The 18,225-nt window shown below is 32.3% G+C and overlaps 1 protein-coding gene across 4 annotated transcripts in view; it reads left to right on the top strand.

Annotated features, from left to right (window-relative positions):
• The first annotated feature begins 5,257 nt into the window (after positions 1 to 5,257).
• Positions 5,258 to 18,225, top strand: part of LOC122534048 (matrix metalloproteinase-14-like) — a 20,644-nt gene continuing 7,676 nt past the window's right edge. For 3 of the 4 annotated variants that reach the window (XM_043664325.1, XM_043664326.1, XM_043664324.1), the window contains exons 1-5: positions 5,283 to 5,401; positions 12,708 to 12,812; positions 17,002 to 17,153; positions 17,385 to 17,687; positions 17,755 to 17,920. In XM_043664325.1, the coding sequence (XP_043520260.1) occupies positions 12,737 to 12,812; positions 17,002 to 17,153; positions 17,385 to 17,687; positions 17,755 to 17,920 (697 nt within the window). In that variant the 5' untranslated portion in view covers positions 5,283 to 5,401; positions 12,708 to 12,736. Of the gene's footprint in view, positions 5,402 to 12,707; positions 12,813 to 17,001; positions 17,154 to 17,384; positions 17,688 to 17,754; positions 17,921 to 18,225 lie in introns of all 4 variants that reach the window. The other variant, XM_043664327.1, reaches the window with a different exon arrangement.

Raw genomic sequence — 18,225 nt, 5'->3', positions numbered from 1 at the left:
TTTTTTTTCTTTCTTACAAAAGAGGCGACAGGCTAATAGTTGTGAAAATTATTAATTCACGCGTTATCACGTGTGCTGAGTTAATGTTATATTTCGTACGTAAGAGATATCGAGGTATCATGGCGATACAGATAGAATGCTTGGGTATTAATGCGATTAAACACACCCACGATTCGTCACGTTGCCTTGAAGAATTTTGTTTCGTCACAAGAAACAGAAAGGAACGTCGCGGCCAGCTTATCATTAAAATTATTACGGAGATTTTTTTTTTGCTGATAACGAACGTCTGAGTTACTTTGGAAGCAAACGGAAGTGACTAATTTTGGCAGAGAGATCCTCTCATTTTTTCGTTTCAATAAGCGACTGAAATTGTGGCCAACTTATCACTCAAATTATTACAGACGACGTTTCATTTATTTATATAGAAACGTTTGAAAGCAAAGAAATCTACAAGGTCTTTTCAACTAATATCCTTGCTTTAAATATTGATTCGTGAATTAAACTAATTTCAATTAATTTCAACATTTTAATTCACTCGTGAATTTAAACATTCATTAATGAAACTGCTAGCTGAGTCACTGTGCCAAGGAAGTCCTAAACACAAGTTCAAGTGCATCGGCTCGTTGAAAACCGCAAGATTAATCGAATCGTCGAGTCGAGAAACCTCGAATTCGCGAGACCGATCGTCGTTCATCTTCATCCCACGCGATGTTACTCGCCTGGCGATTCGAAGTCCTTGGATCTCCCGATTTTACTCGAGTCACCACCATCGTCGCGAAATCTAAGAATAAATCTCTCAGTCTCCCATAAGTAATTTCTAACACGTTTTTTTCTTCTTTTTTTTTTTTTCTCATTGGAAACTGACCGTAGTGTTGAAATATTTATGAGCACTGGCGTCTCTTCTCTCGCAGGCAGAGATGCTGGCTGCGAGGGCGTCGGAAGGAGTGGCCATTCAGGCGTGACACACACGCGCGCGAGTACGCTCGCTCCGCTTACGTTCATTCATAAAAATCAGGTTCCTGGAACCGACTCGAGTTCATTACGAGATTCGTATGATGCGGAAGCTACGATGATCCAGGAATCTTGAATCATTGACACCATGCGGAAATCGAGAAATCGATGGGGAGTTTTGTCGTGATCGCGACGATTCACGAACAAGTTCTTCGTGGAAGAAGAATTTTGATCCTCGAGAATAGAATTTCCTTTTATCCTTTTATCCTTGGGACTCATTCCATTTCAATGACTAAGTAGTCTCTTCCCTCTCGATTAATTCTTTTTTAACGCTGGAGCTACTCATTTGAATGATCGTTTTAAGTATATTTTTGGAGATTCGAACGATTTCTATTTTATTCTCATTTATATCGATTTCATTCTTATTTATTCTCATTTATAGTGATTTTATTTTCATTAATTGTCATTTAAATTGATTTTGTTCTTATTTAAATTGATTTTATTCTTGTTAATTCTTATTTATATTGATATTGATTTTATTCTTATTTGCTCTTATTTATATTGATTTTATTCTTATTAATTCTTATTTATATTGATATTGGTTTTATTCTTATTAATTCTTATTTATATTGATATTGAATTTATTCTTATTAATTCTTATTTATATTGATATTGATTTTATTTTTATTAATTTTTATTTATATTGATTTTATTCTTATTAATTCTCATTTATATTGATTTTATTCTTACTAATTCTCATTTATATCGATTTTATTCTTATTTATTCTCATTTACAGTGGTTTTATTCTCATTAATTGTCATTTAAATTGATTTTATTCTTATTAATTCTTATTTATATTGATATTGATTTTATTCTTATTTGCTCTTATTTATATTGATATTGATTTTATTCTTATTAATTCTTATTTATATTGATTTGATTCTTATTAATTCTCATTTATATTCATTTTACTCTTAATAATTCTTATTTGCTCTTATTTATATTGATTTTATTCTATTTTATTGTAAAGAAATTTTGATGTTTCTTTTACTTTAACGTCTTACTGATGGAAATCTCACGGCTCGTTTGCTTTCTTCACGAAGCAGCTCATTCAAAATTTCGCCTCGGATCTTCCACAAAGAAGTTATGATCGATACGTGCCGTACTCCCACTCCGCGGCAGAGAGACTCATTTTTTCCTCCCCCCCTCTAGGCAAATGGCGATGTTTATTTTCGTCGATCTCGGGTACGTTGTATCGAGACTAAATCCATAAAAGCGGAGACCGATTTGCATAGAGCAAAGCGCGATGCGTTTCGCGGAATCCTGCTCGAACTCTACGTGTCTGGAAAGGAACGCGGAATGATCTCTTGCAATGAAAATAATCCTCGAAGGATACGGAATGATTCAGCCTTGCGATACAAATTTTACGCATTTTTTTTTTTTTTTTTTTTATTACATTTGAGAAACCAAAAGCCACACGCAGATCGAATCGACCTTGTTTCAATCCCAAATAATCGCCACTTCAACACCTAAAAGATCCTCCTAGAGTTGGTGGAAAAATTATAGAGTTTATTCGACGAACGAGTGAATCATCGTCGTTCATTCATTGGTGATTTTAAGTCCTTAAAACGGGAGGCTTGGAAGAATGCACTATTCAACCGAATATTCTCGTTTATTCGTGAGTCACGGCGTAACTTCACGTTTACGAGGAGTCGAGCGAGGCTGCGATTGAGTTTTTAGTGCTCGTCTCGCGTTTTATCAGCGTGTCGTTTCGTTAACAGCGAAACAGGTGGTCGCAGTGCTGCTCTTCGAGTAATAAATTTAATTGCATTAGAACGCCTCGAACGAGCGCTACGTGCGACGACTCGCTTGATCTTTTACAGTTTTTACGACGAACTCGACTTGAGATTCTGTTTCACTTTTTCGACTCCTCTCATATACATATGCGTATTTCTAAGTATAATACTTGCTTCTTAACCTCTTGCGCTGGAATCACGTGCCACGTCGAGAATTTTTCGTTCCAAAAATTGCAATATTTTCTCAGTTTTTATGTTTGTATTTGTATTATTTATATATTATTATAATATATATAATTATTATTATTATATATATTTATATATTTATATATATTATATTACTATTATTTTATATATTTAATATAATATAAATATATAATTATTTTATACATTTATATATTTATATATATTATATTACTATTATTTTATATATTTGACATAATATAAATATATAATTATTTTATATATTTAATATAATATAAATATATAATTATTATTATTTATATATTTATACATTATTATTATATACACTTATATTTAAATAGGCAAAAACACAATAAACTTATTACTCCTTAATAATTTTTATCCAATGATATACCGGCGAGTTCAAGAAGAAAGCGACGGATTATCGTATACGGTTTGGTCACTCGTTATGGTCCGCAATCAGTTGGCCAGCGCAACAGGGTTACTATATATACTCGGACATATGAATATATGTAAATGAACATGCAGAAATCTTTTTTTAAGATTGTACGTTGAAGAATCTGTTGAATTCTGATCAACTCGTTGTTAATACTCGCGATCATTTCCAAGCCCGATATTATTTCTCAATTTGGCGTTAAGAATCCGAATCTTGACGTCTTATTTCAGAGTTAAACGTTTGATATGTTATATTATTTGGCGTAAATGATGTAGACAGAGGTTCGTTTAAATTCATGAAATTCTCAAGATAATTGATGCTGTCTAGTTGACGAAGTTTTTTCTATTAACAGTACTAATAATTTCTTAAGTAATTACTTGAGAAGATAGAGGTTAGAATGTAGATATACGTAGATAGAGGTTCGTTTAAATTCATGAATTTCTCGACAATTGATGCTGTCTAGTTGACGAAGTTTTTTTTTTTATTAGCAGTACTAATTATTTGTAATTTTTCAAGTAGCTTCTACCTATTGCAGATAGAGGTTAGAGTGTAGATACATGTAAATTGAGGTTAATTTAGATTCATGAGTTTCTCGATAATTGATGCTGTCAAGTTGACGAAGTTTTTTTTCATTAACAGTACCAATCATTTGTAATTTCTTAAGTAATTATTTGAGAAGATAGAGGTTAGAAATGTAGATATATGTAGATAGAGATTAGTTTAGATTCATCAGTTTCCTGATAATTGATGCTGTCAAGTTGACGAAATTTTTTTATTAACAATATTAATGATTTGTAGCTTCTTAATTACTTGACAAGATGTTAGAATGTAGATATATGTAGATAGAGGTTAGGTTTAGATTCATGAATTTCTCGCTAATTGATAATTGAGAGCTAATTGTTGTCAAGTTGACGAAACGTTTTTTTTGTTAACAATATATTTATATTACATTAATTATTCGTAATTTCTTGAGTAGCTTCTGCTTGTTAAAAGATAATTGTTCTTATTACTTGTTTCATCGATCAAAATTGCTGCGATCCAGTCAGAAATAGGAAAATCGAACAAAATTGCTGTGATTCAGTCAGAAATAGGAAAAGACAAACGGAAACACGTACACGTGTTTTATTCGCCGGAATATTAATTCTCCTTATTCACTATGGCTGAAATAACTGTATCATACCGCAAATAGAATCAGACCAGAGAGGTCAATCCCTCTGTACGTTTCATTTGTATTTTTCCAGTAAAATTGCGCGAAATTCAACCATCGACCGAGATAATAACAATCTCTTTATCGTTCGCGTAACACCGAGATACCGGTTACAATTATTATTTCCCGACCAAGTTAGAACCTTGAAAACTCACATATCTGTATTGTTCAATTCATCGATTTAATTCGTACAATTGATACTTATTTTTAATGCAATGTATTTTCAATTTAATTATTTAATGCATTTATTTAATATTTAATGTAATTTAATGTATTTTTAATATACTTAATTGTAATTTTTTTTAAATGTAATTTCGTAATTTGACATTTGTATTTGTATTGTAATTTTTTTTTTTTTAATGTAACTTAATTTAATGTTTTTGTAATCTAACATTTTTAATGTTTTATTTAATTTAATGTTTTCTGTAATTTAACATTTGTATTTGTATTGTAATTTTTTTTTTTTTAATATACTTTGTAATTTAACAATCTTTATCTCCATCTTTCTCAAAAGAAAGAAAAGAACAACTTAACTGTAATTTTTCTAATGTACTTTAGAAGAAAGTAAGAAGAAAGAAAAAAAACTTAACTTTAACTCTATCTTTATCTCTATCTTTCTCAAAAAGAAAAAAGAAAAAAAAAGAGAAAAACTTATCTAACGAAATTTGTTCACCTGTTGCAGAACTACCTGTCTCAGTTCGGCTACCTGCAACCAATTAATCCAACAAGTGGCGGAATCATATCACAGGACACGCTCTCGAAAGCGATCTCCGAGTTCCAAGCATTCGCCGGACTGAACATAACAGGTGAGCGCGAACATAACGTGAAAACTCGCTGGGGCTCGATCCACTTTGCAGTAGTCGCACGAATCCACTAAGCTGCCGCCGTTATTAATTAACTTTTATTCAACGTCCTTGCGATCGTGTTATCTCGAAGCTGTAATTGAGTTTAACAATGGCTGTCGCCGATGTGAATGAATCATGCCCGATGGATACGTTCGTTCAATATCGTTCGTTTGCTCTGACTCACGGAGAGGACCTCAACCGGTGAGTTTGCTAGATCGAGGCGAGTTGCCACGCGTAGTATCGGAGTCCGATTTCGAAAGTCGTTCTCTTTTTTCCCCGTAAAAACGTCTGCGCGTCACGAGACACGCGCGTCATCCGCGTGAATAACTGTCATTCTATCCGCGCGATTATAGTTGATGACCCCTGATTATCAGGCGTGAGATAATTAGGAGGCGCGAGTTAGGGGGAAAAAAAATGACTTGGCTTCGTTCGGGTAATGAATTTGCCCGGCCGCTCCCCCAAGTGTCTTCATTTATCTTTCGAAGATTAATTCGTTTGTTTGCAAGTCGCCAAAATTGGAAGTTTTCTGTGAGAACACTGTCACAAGCAAGTGGAAAGTGGAATTTCTTTTGCGAGTAGTGATCGATAAATGAGAAAATTAAATAAAAATAAAAATAATAGAAAATAAGTAAAAATAAAAATAATAGAAAATAAGTAAAAATAAAAATAATAGAAAATAAGTAAAAATAAAAATAATAGAAAATAAGTAAAAATAAAAATAATAGAAAATAATAAAAAATAATAAAAATAAAAAAAAATATATAAATATAAATTTTCTGGCAAGTTGCAAAAATCGGAAAATTTCGTTTCTTTGTTGGAAAATATTCTGTGAATCACTGTCACTAAAACATAGAATTTCCCATTCGTAAATAGTTATCAATATAAAATATTCATATTTTCTTATTTATATTTATATTTCCTGGGGGGAAAAACACACTCCCGTAACAAAAAGATATGGATGTGAAATTAAAAAGAATTGAAAATTAAAAACGACGAGGGAAAATAAACCGGTTTTAACAAATGCGAGGTGTTTTCACTGCATGTCGCGTCGTAACGAGGTTACGTATCTTAACGAGATGACAAAGTGCTTTTAAAATATTCAGAAAGAATATTAGCGTACGTTGCGCTAGCTAGCATTGAAATTATGATGATTTCTCTTAAAGAGATGCATACTACGTCAACGACAAGCCTACGTGCACTCGGAATACTCGAATAACATTCGTGTAATAAATCAAATCTTGCAAAATTAATTATGTTAACTTTACGCGTCGATACATAAAATTTAGAATTAAGATATCTTCAAATAACAAGTGACAAATATCGTCGATAATTGTATCGAAAGTATCCCCAAGATTCGTCGCTATTATTTATTATTATTTCTAATTTTTACACGTGCTGAATGAGTGTAAATAACAAAAGGAAAGTAGAACTTACTTTTTTTCTACTTATTTTTTGCTATTGTATTTGTAACACTAGAACTAGGTTAACGACGATCAAAGGAAAAAAGAAAAGAAGTATAGAAAAACTTTGTAATACAGTGGAGCTAAATCTCTGAAAATACACCGTTTTCGTATCTATAAAATATCTAACGAAAATTACAAACTGGTCATTTCGGCCATTTTCGATGAGCGTTAAGAGCATGAGTACGGTTTCGTTCGATTGTAGGAAATATCCTACGCTCTTGAAAACCGTCTCGACTCGTGTTCCGCTCGCAACAAGAGCGATGCACTCGCATACTCGTTCGACCGGCTTCGGATTTTTCAGCGTTTCCAGACCTTGAGAGACCACGGAGAGACGCCGACTTGGCCCTGTTGTTGAAAACACGCTGTTCGAGACGCGAAATCGGCGAGATCGGCAACAGGAGAAAAATAAGAAAAGCGAGGCTGAGTTTTTTTTTTTTTTTCTTGAAAAACTCAGACAAACGCAAAACTTCAAAACTCGTTGCGAACGACGAGAGAGTCGTTCGCAAACGGAGCGCTGACCAACTGATTGCGGACCATAACGAGTGACCAAAACCGTGCACAATAAATTCGTCGCTTCCTTTTTGAACTCGCCGGTACGATATCACTGGATAGAAATTATTGAGAAGTAATAAATTTATTATATTATAACAATATTATAATAATATATTATTATTATATTATTATTATATTATATTATTATATATTATTATATATAATAATATTATAATAATAATTATTGAGAAGTAGTAAATTTATTTATTATTATATTGTTTTGCCAATATACTTAAATGTACTTAAAACTGAGAAAATATTGCAATATTGGGACGAAAAATTCTCGACGTGCGTTAGCAAGAGGTTAACCATAATTGCGGACCATAACGAGTGACCAGACCGTGTACAATAATTCGTCGCTTTCTTTTTGAACTCGCCGGTACATCACTGGATAGAAATTATTGAGAAGTAACAAATTTATTATATTGTAACAATATTACAATAATAATATATTATTATATATTGAATTATAAATATATTATTATATATTATTATTATATATAATAATATTATAATAATAATTATTGAGAAGTAATAAATTATCATATTGTTTTGCCAGTATACTTAAATATACTTAAAAACTGAGAAAATATTGCAATTTTGGAACGAAAAAATTCTCGACGTGCGTTAGCAAGAGGTTAACCATAACTGCGGACCATAACGAGTGACCAGACCGTATAAAATAATTCGTCGCTTTCTTTTTGAACTCGCCGGTACGATATCACTGGATAGAAATTATTGAGAAGTAATAAATTTATTATATTATAACAATATTATAATAATAATATATTATTATATTATATTATATTATTATTGTATTATCATTATATATAATATTATAATAATAATTATTGGGAAATAATAAATTTATTATTATTGTTTTGCAAATATACTTAAAACTGAGAAAATATTGCAATTTTGGGACGAAATATTCTAAATTTCTCAACGTGCGTGGCATGTCATTCCAGCGCAAGAGGTTCAATCACAGGACAATCTCTCCTGGATTCTCGACCACGAGGATGATGCTGAACGATGATTCAGAATTCGATGAAATGCGGCGGATTCATCAACGGACGCTCGAAAACTGACTCACGCATCGCGAGTTCGTCTGGTTTATTCTGTTCGTCATCCGGTCACTCTTTTCGAGCTGTGATTGACGATGATCTCTTAATTTTTTTAATTTTTTCCGAAATTCTTCGATTTCTGTGTGACTTCTAATTTTTTCGGAGTTCTTTGACTTTTGAAAGATCGGATCTTTGATTTTTCTTTAATGAGAATTTCAATGTGATGTATTTAACAACTTTGACAAACTTTTTTCGAATCATCTACTAGCAATTTATTTGCAAAGCATCGTCGCTTCGAATCAAAAAATGATATACTGAAAATAATCAATCTAATGATACTTAATAAGCGAAATTTTGTTGACTATGTTTTTCCAACGTGTGTGAAATTTGAAGCAATCGTCAACGTGCATTTCTAGAACAAGTATAATATAAATGGGCTAAACCTAAGCTGAATTTGACCTAAGTAATTTCAATCTTTGGGAAAATAATAGCTTTCATTCTTTTAAAAACTTTCATAAGAAGCAACGAGAAGTCCAGTTTATGTGAATTATATGCCGAATTACGTGAATTGTTCCAATTGACTAAGGACTGTCTTCAGAAATCTCTTCTTCTGAAATACTTTTTGTATTTTCTTTTCATGTCGTTATTATAGTCGTATAGTACACTCCAGTCTCTTCAGATATTATACACTGCATCGTGCAACACCAGATGTGCATATATTCGTTATAATTATCAAATTACAAAAAAAAGAGCAAATTATAGCAAATTATAAAAAGTGGAAAAGTTCAAGTTAAGGCTAGATTTAAATACCATGTCTTCTCAGAAGAGACGGTCGAGTGCAAATGAGATAGTATTATTAATATCGCAAGTATTGTTCGCTGTGTCACATTAGAGATAACTTATCGAACTGCATAAAAATTGCGGCATATTAACTATCGTGATTATTATTATTTAAAAGAAAAAAATTCCTCTAATCTCTGAAGAAACACGTTCTCTCGAATATCAGTCATTTTTCTTTTTTTTTTTTTTTTTTTTTTTTTTTTTTTTTTTTTTTTTTNTTTTTTTTTTACGATCAACGTGCACGTAAGCCGGTAAGTGTAACACGAACAATTACAAAACGTGTTATTAGACATCATTAGAACGCTTTGAATCGAAGTAAAATTACAATGATAAACGCAATTAAAGCGGTCACAGAACAACGAGGATAACAGACAGAGATAAGATACAAAATACCGTGAAGTAGTGGAAATTACAGTCCATTTGTTGCAGTAACAGCAAAATTATTATACAATGAATATCGCAATGCAAATGTGCCTTTTTCGGACGATTTCTCGCGACGACGAAAAAGACACTTCTTTCGACGAATTGCCCAAGATGGGGCTGCTGCTGAGGTTTCTAAATATATTAGATAATAGAGCGGCCAGGCCAGAACGAGCGATCCGTAAAGGAAAAATGACCAAAATCGTCGATCGTTGCGAAGTCGAGGTAAAAGTCACAGCCGCGAAATGATTTCACTTCGATTGTCTGTAACACTGGTTACATCGGTTCCACTTTGAAACACGACACTGCGAAAATTACCACTGGATGGGCCAAAAATTGATCACTTAAATATTAAGTAGTATTTAAGTGATTAAAATACTAAATAAAATAGAACAAAATAAAATAAAATAAAATAAAATAGAATAAAATAAAATAAAATAGAATAAAATAAAATAAAATAGAATAAAATAAAATAAAATAGAATAAAATAAAATAAAATAAAATAAAATAAAACAAAATACTAAATAAAACAAAATAAAATAAAATAAAATACTAAATAAAACAAAATAAAGTAAAATAAAATACTAAATAAAACAAAATAAAATAAAATAAAATAAATACTAAATAAAAGAACCAAGTGTTGAAAATTAAAAAGAAAAAAGAGAAAAAGAAACCAACAAAACACGAAGGTGAACGGAAGAATGATCTAACTGTTAAATTGCACCCTATCGACGGGAGTATTATTCGGTTATTATGAGTAAACGGTGTTTATTGACAGGTGTTCTTCCGATTTTACGTGTCCAACGCGTTCAATACTTCCTCGCTTATTAAAACACTCGCTGGGTATCGTCAGCCTTGCGTATTAGTCGCGGTGAATTAAGCATCGTCGCACACGTAACGAACTAAGGCTAAAAAGAGGGAGAAGCGAGTCACGAGTGTGCATCTTTCGTAAGAATTCGACGGAAAATCCGCGTGAAATATATAATTTACGCGCGATGAGTTAAAAGAAACGTCGCGGAGAGAAGGAACTTGGTGATTAGAAATTTGTGTTTCGTACAGAAAGAAAAAGCAATTTGTCCTTAATTCCTTAATATATAATAATAATATAACAGAATAATCCTTTTCTTGTCAAATTTTTTAATAATTTTGTAATAATAAATAATTCCTCAATTCATACTTTTCCATTTCGAACGAATTAGAAATTTGTGCTTCAAAAAAAAAGCAATTTGTCCTTAATTCCTTAATATCTAATAATAATAATATAACAGAATAATCCTTTTTCTTGTCAAATTTTTTAATAATATGTAATAATGAATAATTCCTCAATTCATCCTTTTCCATTTCGAACGAATTAGAAATTTGTGCTTCAAAAAAAATAGCAATTTTTCCTTAATTCCTTAATATCTAATAATAATAATAATATAACAGAATAATCCTTTTCTTGTCAAATTTTTTAATAATATGTAATAATGAATAATTCTTCAATTCATCCTTTTCCTTTTCGAACGAATTAGAAATTTGTGCTTCAAAAAAAAAGTCAAAAATTTGTCCTTAATTCCTTAATATATAATAATATATAATAACAATATATAATAATAATATATATATAATAATAATAATATAACAGAATAATCCTTTTTCTTGTCAAATTTTTTAATAATATGTAATAATGAATAATTCTTCAATTCATCCTTTTCCTTTTCGAACGAATTTCAAGACCAAAGTTCCAACAACGAGCCACGCTGACTCGTTCCGATCTCCCCGAAAACGCGGACAATCGTTCGCGATCGTTAATACATCCACAATCTCCACGCAGAGAGAAGTATTAATAAACGTGCAGCTTGCAGTCGCGTGACCGCCTCAAACAGAGCGGAGATTCGTTTACACGTGACACGAGACGACTAAAGCTCGTCGCACACTTGTTAGAACCACGTCAAACACTCTCAAACCTGGCCCGTGCTACTAAAAACTACGAACGTTAACTAGTCGAATTCAATATTGTTCTTCACTCTTGCGCGTCACCATAATTGTGCATTGTCTTGCTGTATCTTTTCAAAGTGTTTTTCAAGACTGTTTTTACTCTTGTGTATGTTTCCAAAGTGTTTTTTAAGACTGTTTTTACTCTTGTGTATTATCACAATTGTACACTCTTACTGTATATTATATATATACAATCATGTATGAAATTTAATTTATAACTTTATAACTTATAACTTCATAATTTATAACTTTATGACTTATAACTTTATAATTTATAACTTTATAACTTATAACTTTATAATTTATAACTTTATAACTTTAATTTATATCTCGCTGTAAAAAAAAAAAAAAAACAAAAAATAGATTTATACAGATACTAGATGTGAAAACCATGTGAAAATTTCTCATGGTTTCAATGTGTAACACGCTAATTGCCCCCCCCCCCCCGATCACGATTCAATTGATTTAATTGGAGTTTATCTTCGAGCTCGATCGAAGGTGTGCAGGTAGCCTAATGTTTCTCATGTGCTCTGCACATTATGCGTTCGTGTTACGCTGATGCATATGCACGGTGACACGAGCAAACGTATGTATTATACATGTACACAAGCGTATGATCGTAAATAGGGAACACGAAGAAGCGTGGCATGACCGAGGGGGATCGATATCCTCGCGAATCCTGCGATCTAAACTGAACGTACGCCCGATGTAGCCTTGATGCGAAATAAATAATGGAGACATGTAACTTGTACGTTGTAAAGGATTCTTCTACTACGGGAGGGAAAAAAAATCTCCCTTTGAGAGAATTCTGGGGAGATTAAGGCCAACTTTTTAACTAAGATTCCATCGAAAATTGGAACAATTTTCATTGGACTCTTTTTTTTTTTGGAAAAGTCCTACCTGATTTAATTTTTCTACTTTTAATGAAGAAAAATTGCTCCTTTTCAGGTGACTTCGACGAGGAAACGTACAAGCTAATGGCACTGCCAAGGTGCGGCGTTAAGGACAAGGTTGGCCCCGGTTTTGGAAGATCGAAGCGGTACGCTCTTCAAGGTGAATAAAGTTAAAAACAATTCTATTATATTCAGTATATTCTATTATTTTCTAGTATATTCTATTCTATTTGATATTTTCATTATTATATAATATATTTATATATTTATCATATTTTTATAATAATGAAAATATTAAATATAATTATTATACAATATATAATAATATATTTATATATATATTATATTATATTTAATATTTATATTATAAATGTTATGTAAATCAGTAAATTAAATTATATTTATATGATTTATAATGCAAATATTAAATATAATATATTATATTTATTATATTTTTATAATAATGAAAATATTAAATATAATTATTATATAATATATAATAATATATTTATATATATTATATTATATTTAATATTTATATTATAAATATTATATAAATCAGTAAATTAAATTATATTTATATAATATTTATAATACAAATATTAAATATAATATATTATATTTATTATGTAATATATAATAATTGTATTTTCATTATTATAAAAAAAAGAAACTAAGCACAAGCAGTGCAATCACAAAAAAAATATTTATAAATCAAAGTAACTTCAACTATTGGCACGTCTATTGCGTGATTTTTAAATTAAAGATTGATATTGCAACAGAAACTTCAAAAATCATGATAATCACAAACATCAAGGTCGTGTGATAATATCATTCTTGTCAAAGTATAATGCGTCGGTATTTTAAAATCGGCATTGTTACGTAAAAGGAAAAAGAATTGTTGAAATTTTCAAAGTACATATATACCAATTATACGCTGAGACAATTAATAGCAATTCGAATGATCACCAAAGTGACGAAACGTGTCCGCGATTCAGCGTCACTTCCTGACTTCCTGGCTCCATTGTCCACAATGTAAAATCACTCACCCTAAACGCGGCTGTTTGTCGAACGCATTTTTTCAAACACGCACACACTTCCGAGAAGGCTGTGCAACCGGGTGCTATTAAAAACGAGGTCGTTATAATCGAGAGCCCGTATGTCCAGTACAAAGTCCCTCGAATTAGATTTCAAAATGACAAAGAAGCTACGTTGGCTTTCTGCAGCTAATCGCAATCGTTTGCAGAAATTATTTACACAGGGGAAGTAAGAAACTTTGCCAAATCAAAAAGTTACCACGAGTCTCGCATTTTGCAAATTTTCTACGTGTGTATGCTCTGTTATAATATAAACATATGACAAATTTCCTTCGCAGTCTACTTGGCAATTGGTCATACTAATTGCCCTTTGACCAATCGTCACGCTAATTGCTTCTGATCGCGAACCTTTCCATAAACTATTAGACAATCGACAACCACAACCCATAAGGCATTCCTCGTTCCTCCCCTCCGGTTGGTTGAATGTTCTTCTTGGAAGAAAGTGACCGGCGCTTGATTCACCGTGCGCGAATGCGCGTCTGGAAATCTACGTGGAAAATCATTCGAGATCCGATCGATCCTAACCGTGACTTTGAACCTCGCGCGGCGGGCGAGTTCCTCGTTTCAGTGAACTCACAGCGACAAGATCACCGATGCGTGCATCCTATGGAATTCTATCGCGTAACAGGTTCCCTAGTTGTGACCTACTAGCTGTGCTCTTTCTCTCTCTCTCTCTCACACTCTCTCTGGATATGGAATGATAAAAATTGTATTCAACCTGAAAACACAAGTGTCTTTTAATTTGGTTTGTACCAAAATCAAAATCTAATTCTATTGCATAACAGGTTCCCTAGTTGTAATCTACTAGCTGTGCTCTCTCTCTCTCTCTCTCTCTCTCTCTCTCTCGATATGGAATGACAAAAATTGTGTTCAATCTGAAAACACAAGTGTCTTCTCTAATTTGGTTTATACCAAAATCAAAATCTAATGGAATTCTATTGCATAACAGGTTCCCTAGTTGTGACCTACTAGCTGTGCTCTTTCTCTCTCTCCCTCTTTCTCTCTCTCTTTCGATATGGAATAATAAAAATTGTGTTCAACCTGAAAACACAAGTGTCTTTTAATTTGGTTTGTACCAAAATCAAAATCTAATGGAATTCTATTGCATAACAGGTTCCCTAGTTGTGACCTACTAGCTGTGCTCTTTCTCTCTCTCTCTCTCTCGATATGGAATAATAAAAATTGTGTTCAACCTGAAAACACAAGTATCTTTTAATTTTATACCAAAATCTAATACTTTGCCTCAAATGAGAAAGAGTACACAGGGAATAGAGCAATGAAGAACATTTTAACACGAAAGGAAAACCAAAGAAGAACCAAAGAAAGAAAGTAGCAATAAAAATAGATATGCTGAAATCCATCATTGAGTATTGTTTATAGTTCGTAATTTAATGTGTTTCAGTGTTAAGGAAATTCACGATTTGTGGTTAAAGTTACAGTTAAGTTAGTTTAAGTATCATATTAGTATATACAAGTATATGTAGGATTTGTAAAGAGTATATGTACATTAGTATATGAGTATATGTAGGAGTGTAAGACAACCGGAAGCTATCCTTAAGCCGCAAGAGAAGAGGATTAAATACAATAATAATAATAATAATAATCATAATAATAATACTTTGCCTCAGATGTACAAACTTTCTGTATCACGAAAGTGTCTAGATATTTTCTAAAATTTCATATAGCATGAATTTACTATAACATGAAACAAGATTATGGTAATTATGGTAGTTAGATTCAATGTTCATTTAAAAATAAAAAGAACAACTAGACTCAGAGATGGACAATTCCTCGAACATCCTATTGCACTCAAAAAGTTAAGGACAGACGATGAACTTCTGGTAATGAAACAACGTTAGTTAGTTTAGTCAGTCTATAGTTATTCGGATATGAATATTCCGCCATTATTTCAAAATGAGACCGTTCGTGGATGTTATTTTTAAAGCGAACAGATTACAAAAGAGACATAAATGATGAAGGATGTAAGCTTCGATGAGTTTTGCTCTTGTCGCCGGTTGACCTTGCTTGCTGGATCTATCGTTTATAAGAAATAATAAGTTGGGTTGTAGTCGCGATGACGAGGCGATCTATGTGATAATAAGCTTCTTTTTTCATGACACGAGGGATATATTTTTGTAACGGATATGTTCTTGAGCTGCCTTTGCGCTTCCTCTTGTTCAAATCACATTACTGAATTCTTTGTTATATTAATACTTATATTATACTAAGTATATTATTAATATTAATTAATCAGTAACTATATTATAATATTAATATTATATTAATAACATAACTATATAATAATATTAATATTATATTAATAACATAACTATATTATTAATATTAATATTATATTTGTTAATATTATTAATATAACTACACTAATATTATTAATATTAATATAATTAACATAACTAATCAATGTAACCAATTAATATAATTATATAACTATATCATAATAATATTAATAATATAATATAATAACTATATAATAACTATATTATAATATTAATATTATATTAATAACATAACTATATTATTAATATTAATATTATATTTATTAATATTATTAATATTAATAATATAATATAACTATATAATAACTATATTATAATATTAATATTATATTAATAATACAACTGTATTATTAATATTATATTTATTAATATTATTAATATAACTACACTAATATTATTAATATTAATATAATTAACATAACTAATCAATGTAATCAATTAATATAATTATAATCAATATTGCTCGAAATAGAGCAAACGCAAAGTTTATCACCGTTGATTAACAGTCTCAATTTCTGAGACATTGCACGACATTGCACGTGATTAATGAGAGAATTAGCGTGCTTGATTGGAAAAACGATGGATTACTAACTGACTGAAGTGGGAAATAACGTTTCGACGATTCTGAAAAGAGTCGACGATAAATGAAAGAGCGGCGAATTTTCGTCAGTCTTCGTTCAGCGTCCGTTTCTCTCGGTGCTAAAATCTTAAACGAGCGATGTACGAGACTTATGCACATTTAAAAATAAAATCGTTGCACAAGAAATAAATAAGACGGTATAAGTGCATAGAGATTACATAAAAAGAAGTTGCAGAGAGACTGCCAAGACGTTGTTTGTAAAAATTAGTGTGGTCGAAAAATCAAAAATTTATCAATAATAACAATCTCTCCTTAAAAAAAAAAAAAAAAACACTATTTTCTAAAGATATCCATCGTTTCAATTTATCGTCACAGGCTCGAGGTGGCGCGTGAAGAAACTGACCTACAAGATCAGCAAGTATCCGCGAAATCTGCCGCAGCACAAGGTCGACGCCGAGCTGAACAAGGCGTTCAAAGTATGGTCGGAATACACGGATCTCGTTTTCATTCAGAAGAAGTCCGGCCAGGTGAGACGAGCAACATCTACCAAGATTTGTTTCACTATCGCGAGAAAAAGAAAGGAAATCAATACTCGCACTGCAACACACACACACACACACACACACACACACACACACACACACCACAAGATACAGTTACACGTTGATACAATGATTAGAAAGAAGTACAAATAAATTCAATCGAGGTATTAGTTATTTAAAAAGAAACAGTGTCGACTATCCTTGCTACTACTGTAGGTCCACATTGAGATCAGATTCGAGAAGGGCGAGCACGGCGACGGAGATCCTTTCGACGGGCCTGGCGGCACTTTGGCACACGCTTACTTCCCCGTGTACGGCGGTGATGCCCACTTCGACGACGCGGAACAATGGAGCATCGACAGTTTCCGTGGGACGAATCTCTTTCAAGTAGCGGCGCACGAGTTTGGCCATTCCCTTGGCCTGAGCCACAGCGACGTCAAGGCTGCCCTGATGGCGCCCTTCTACCGCGGATACCAACCCTACTTTCGTCTGGACGACGACGACATTCAGGGTATTCAGGTAAATGTCGCGACGCGATTCGAATTCATGCGATGTTGATGAAAGCATTTGTGCAACTTTGCTGCAGGCTCTCTATGGAAAGAAAACGACGAGCACCAGTGGCGTTCCAAGTGGGCCAAGATATACCACCACTACCACGGCACCGCCCAGCGAAGAAGACTCGGAACTTTGCACAGATCCAAAGGTCGACACGATGTTCAACTCTGCGGAGGGACACATGTACGCGTTCAAAGGTACGAGTCACCTGATTAAACAAAGTAAAACCTTTCCAATGATTTTGCGAAAAGAATTCCTTTAGAAATCTCCCCTCTTCATCGTCCATCTTCATCACAGCCGAAACTTATGCTATTCTGGAAGCCATCAAATATACACACTCAAATAACGAAGGCCAGATCGTCATTTACACTGACTCTATGAGCGTTACAAAATCTCTAACGAAATCATACGACCAAGAAAACCAATTAATATCCACCATCCAAGAACTAAACCACAACCAACCTAACACAAACGCCACAGTCATCTGGATTCCAGCTCATCA

The sequence above is a fragment of the Frieseomelitta varia genome, unplaced genomic scaffold (genome assembly GCF_011392965.1).
Source record: "Frieseomelitta varia isolate USP_RPSP 00005682 unplaced genomic scaffold, Fvar_1.2 scaffold_568, whole genome shotgun sequence".
NCBI classification, from domain to species: domain Eukaryota; kingdom Metazoa; phylum Arthropoda; class Insecta; order Hymenoptera; family Apidae; genus Frieseomelitta; species Frieseomelitta varia.
This window is presented reverse-complemented; position numbering and strand designations above follow the sequence as displayed.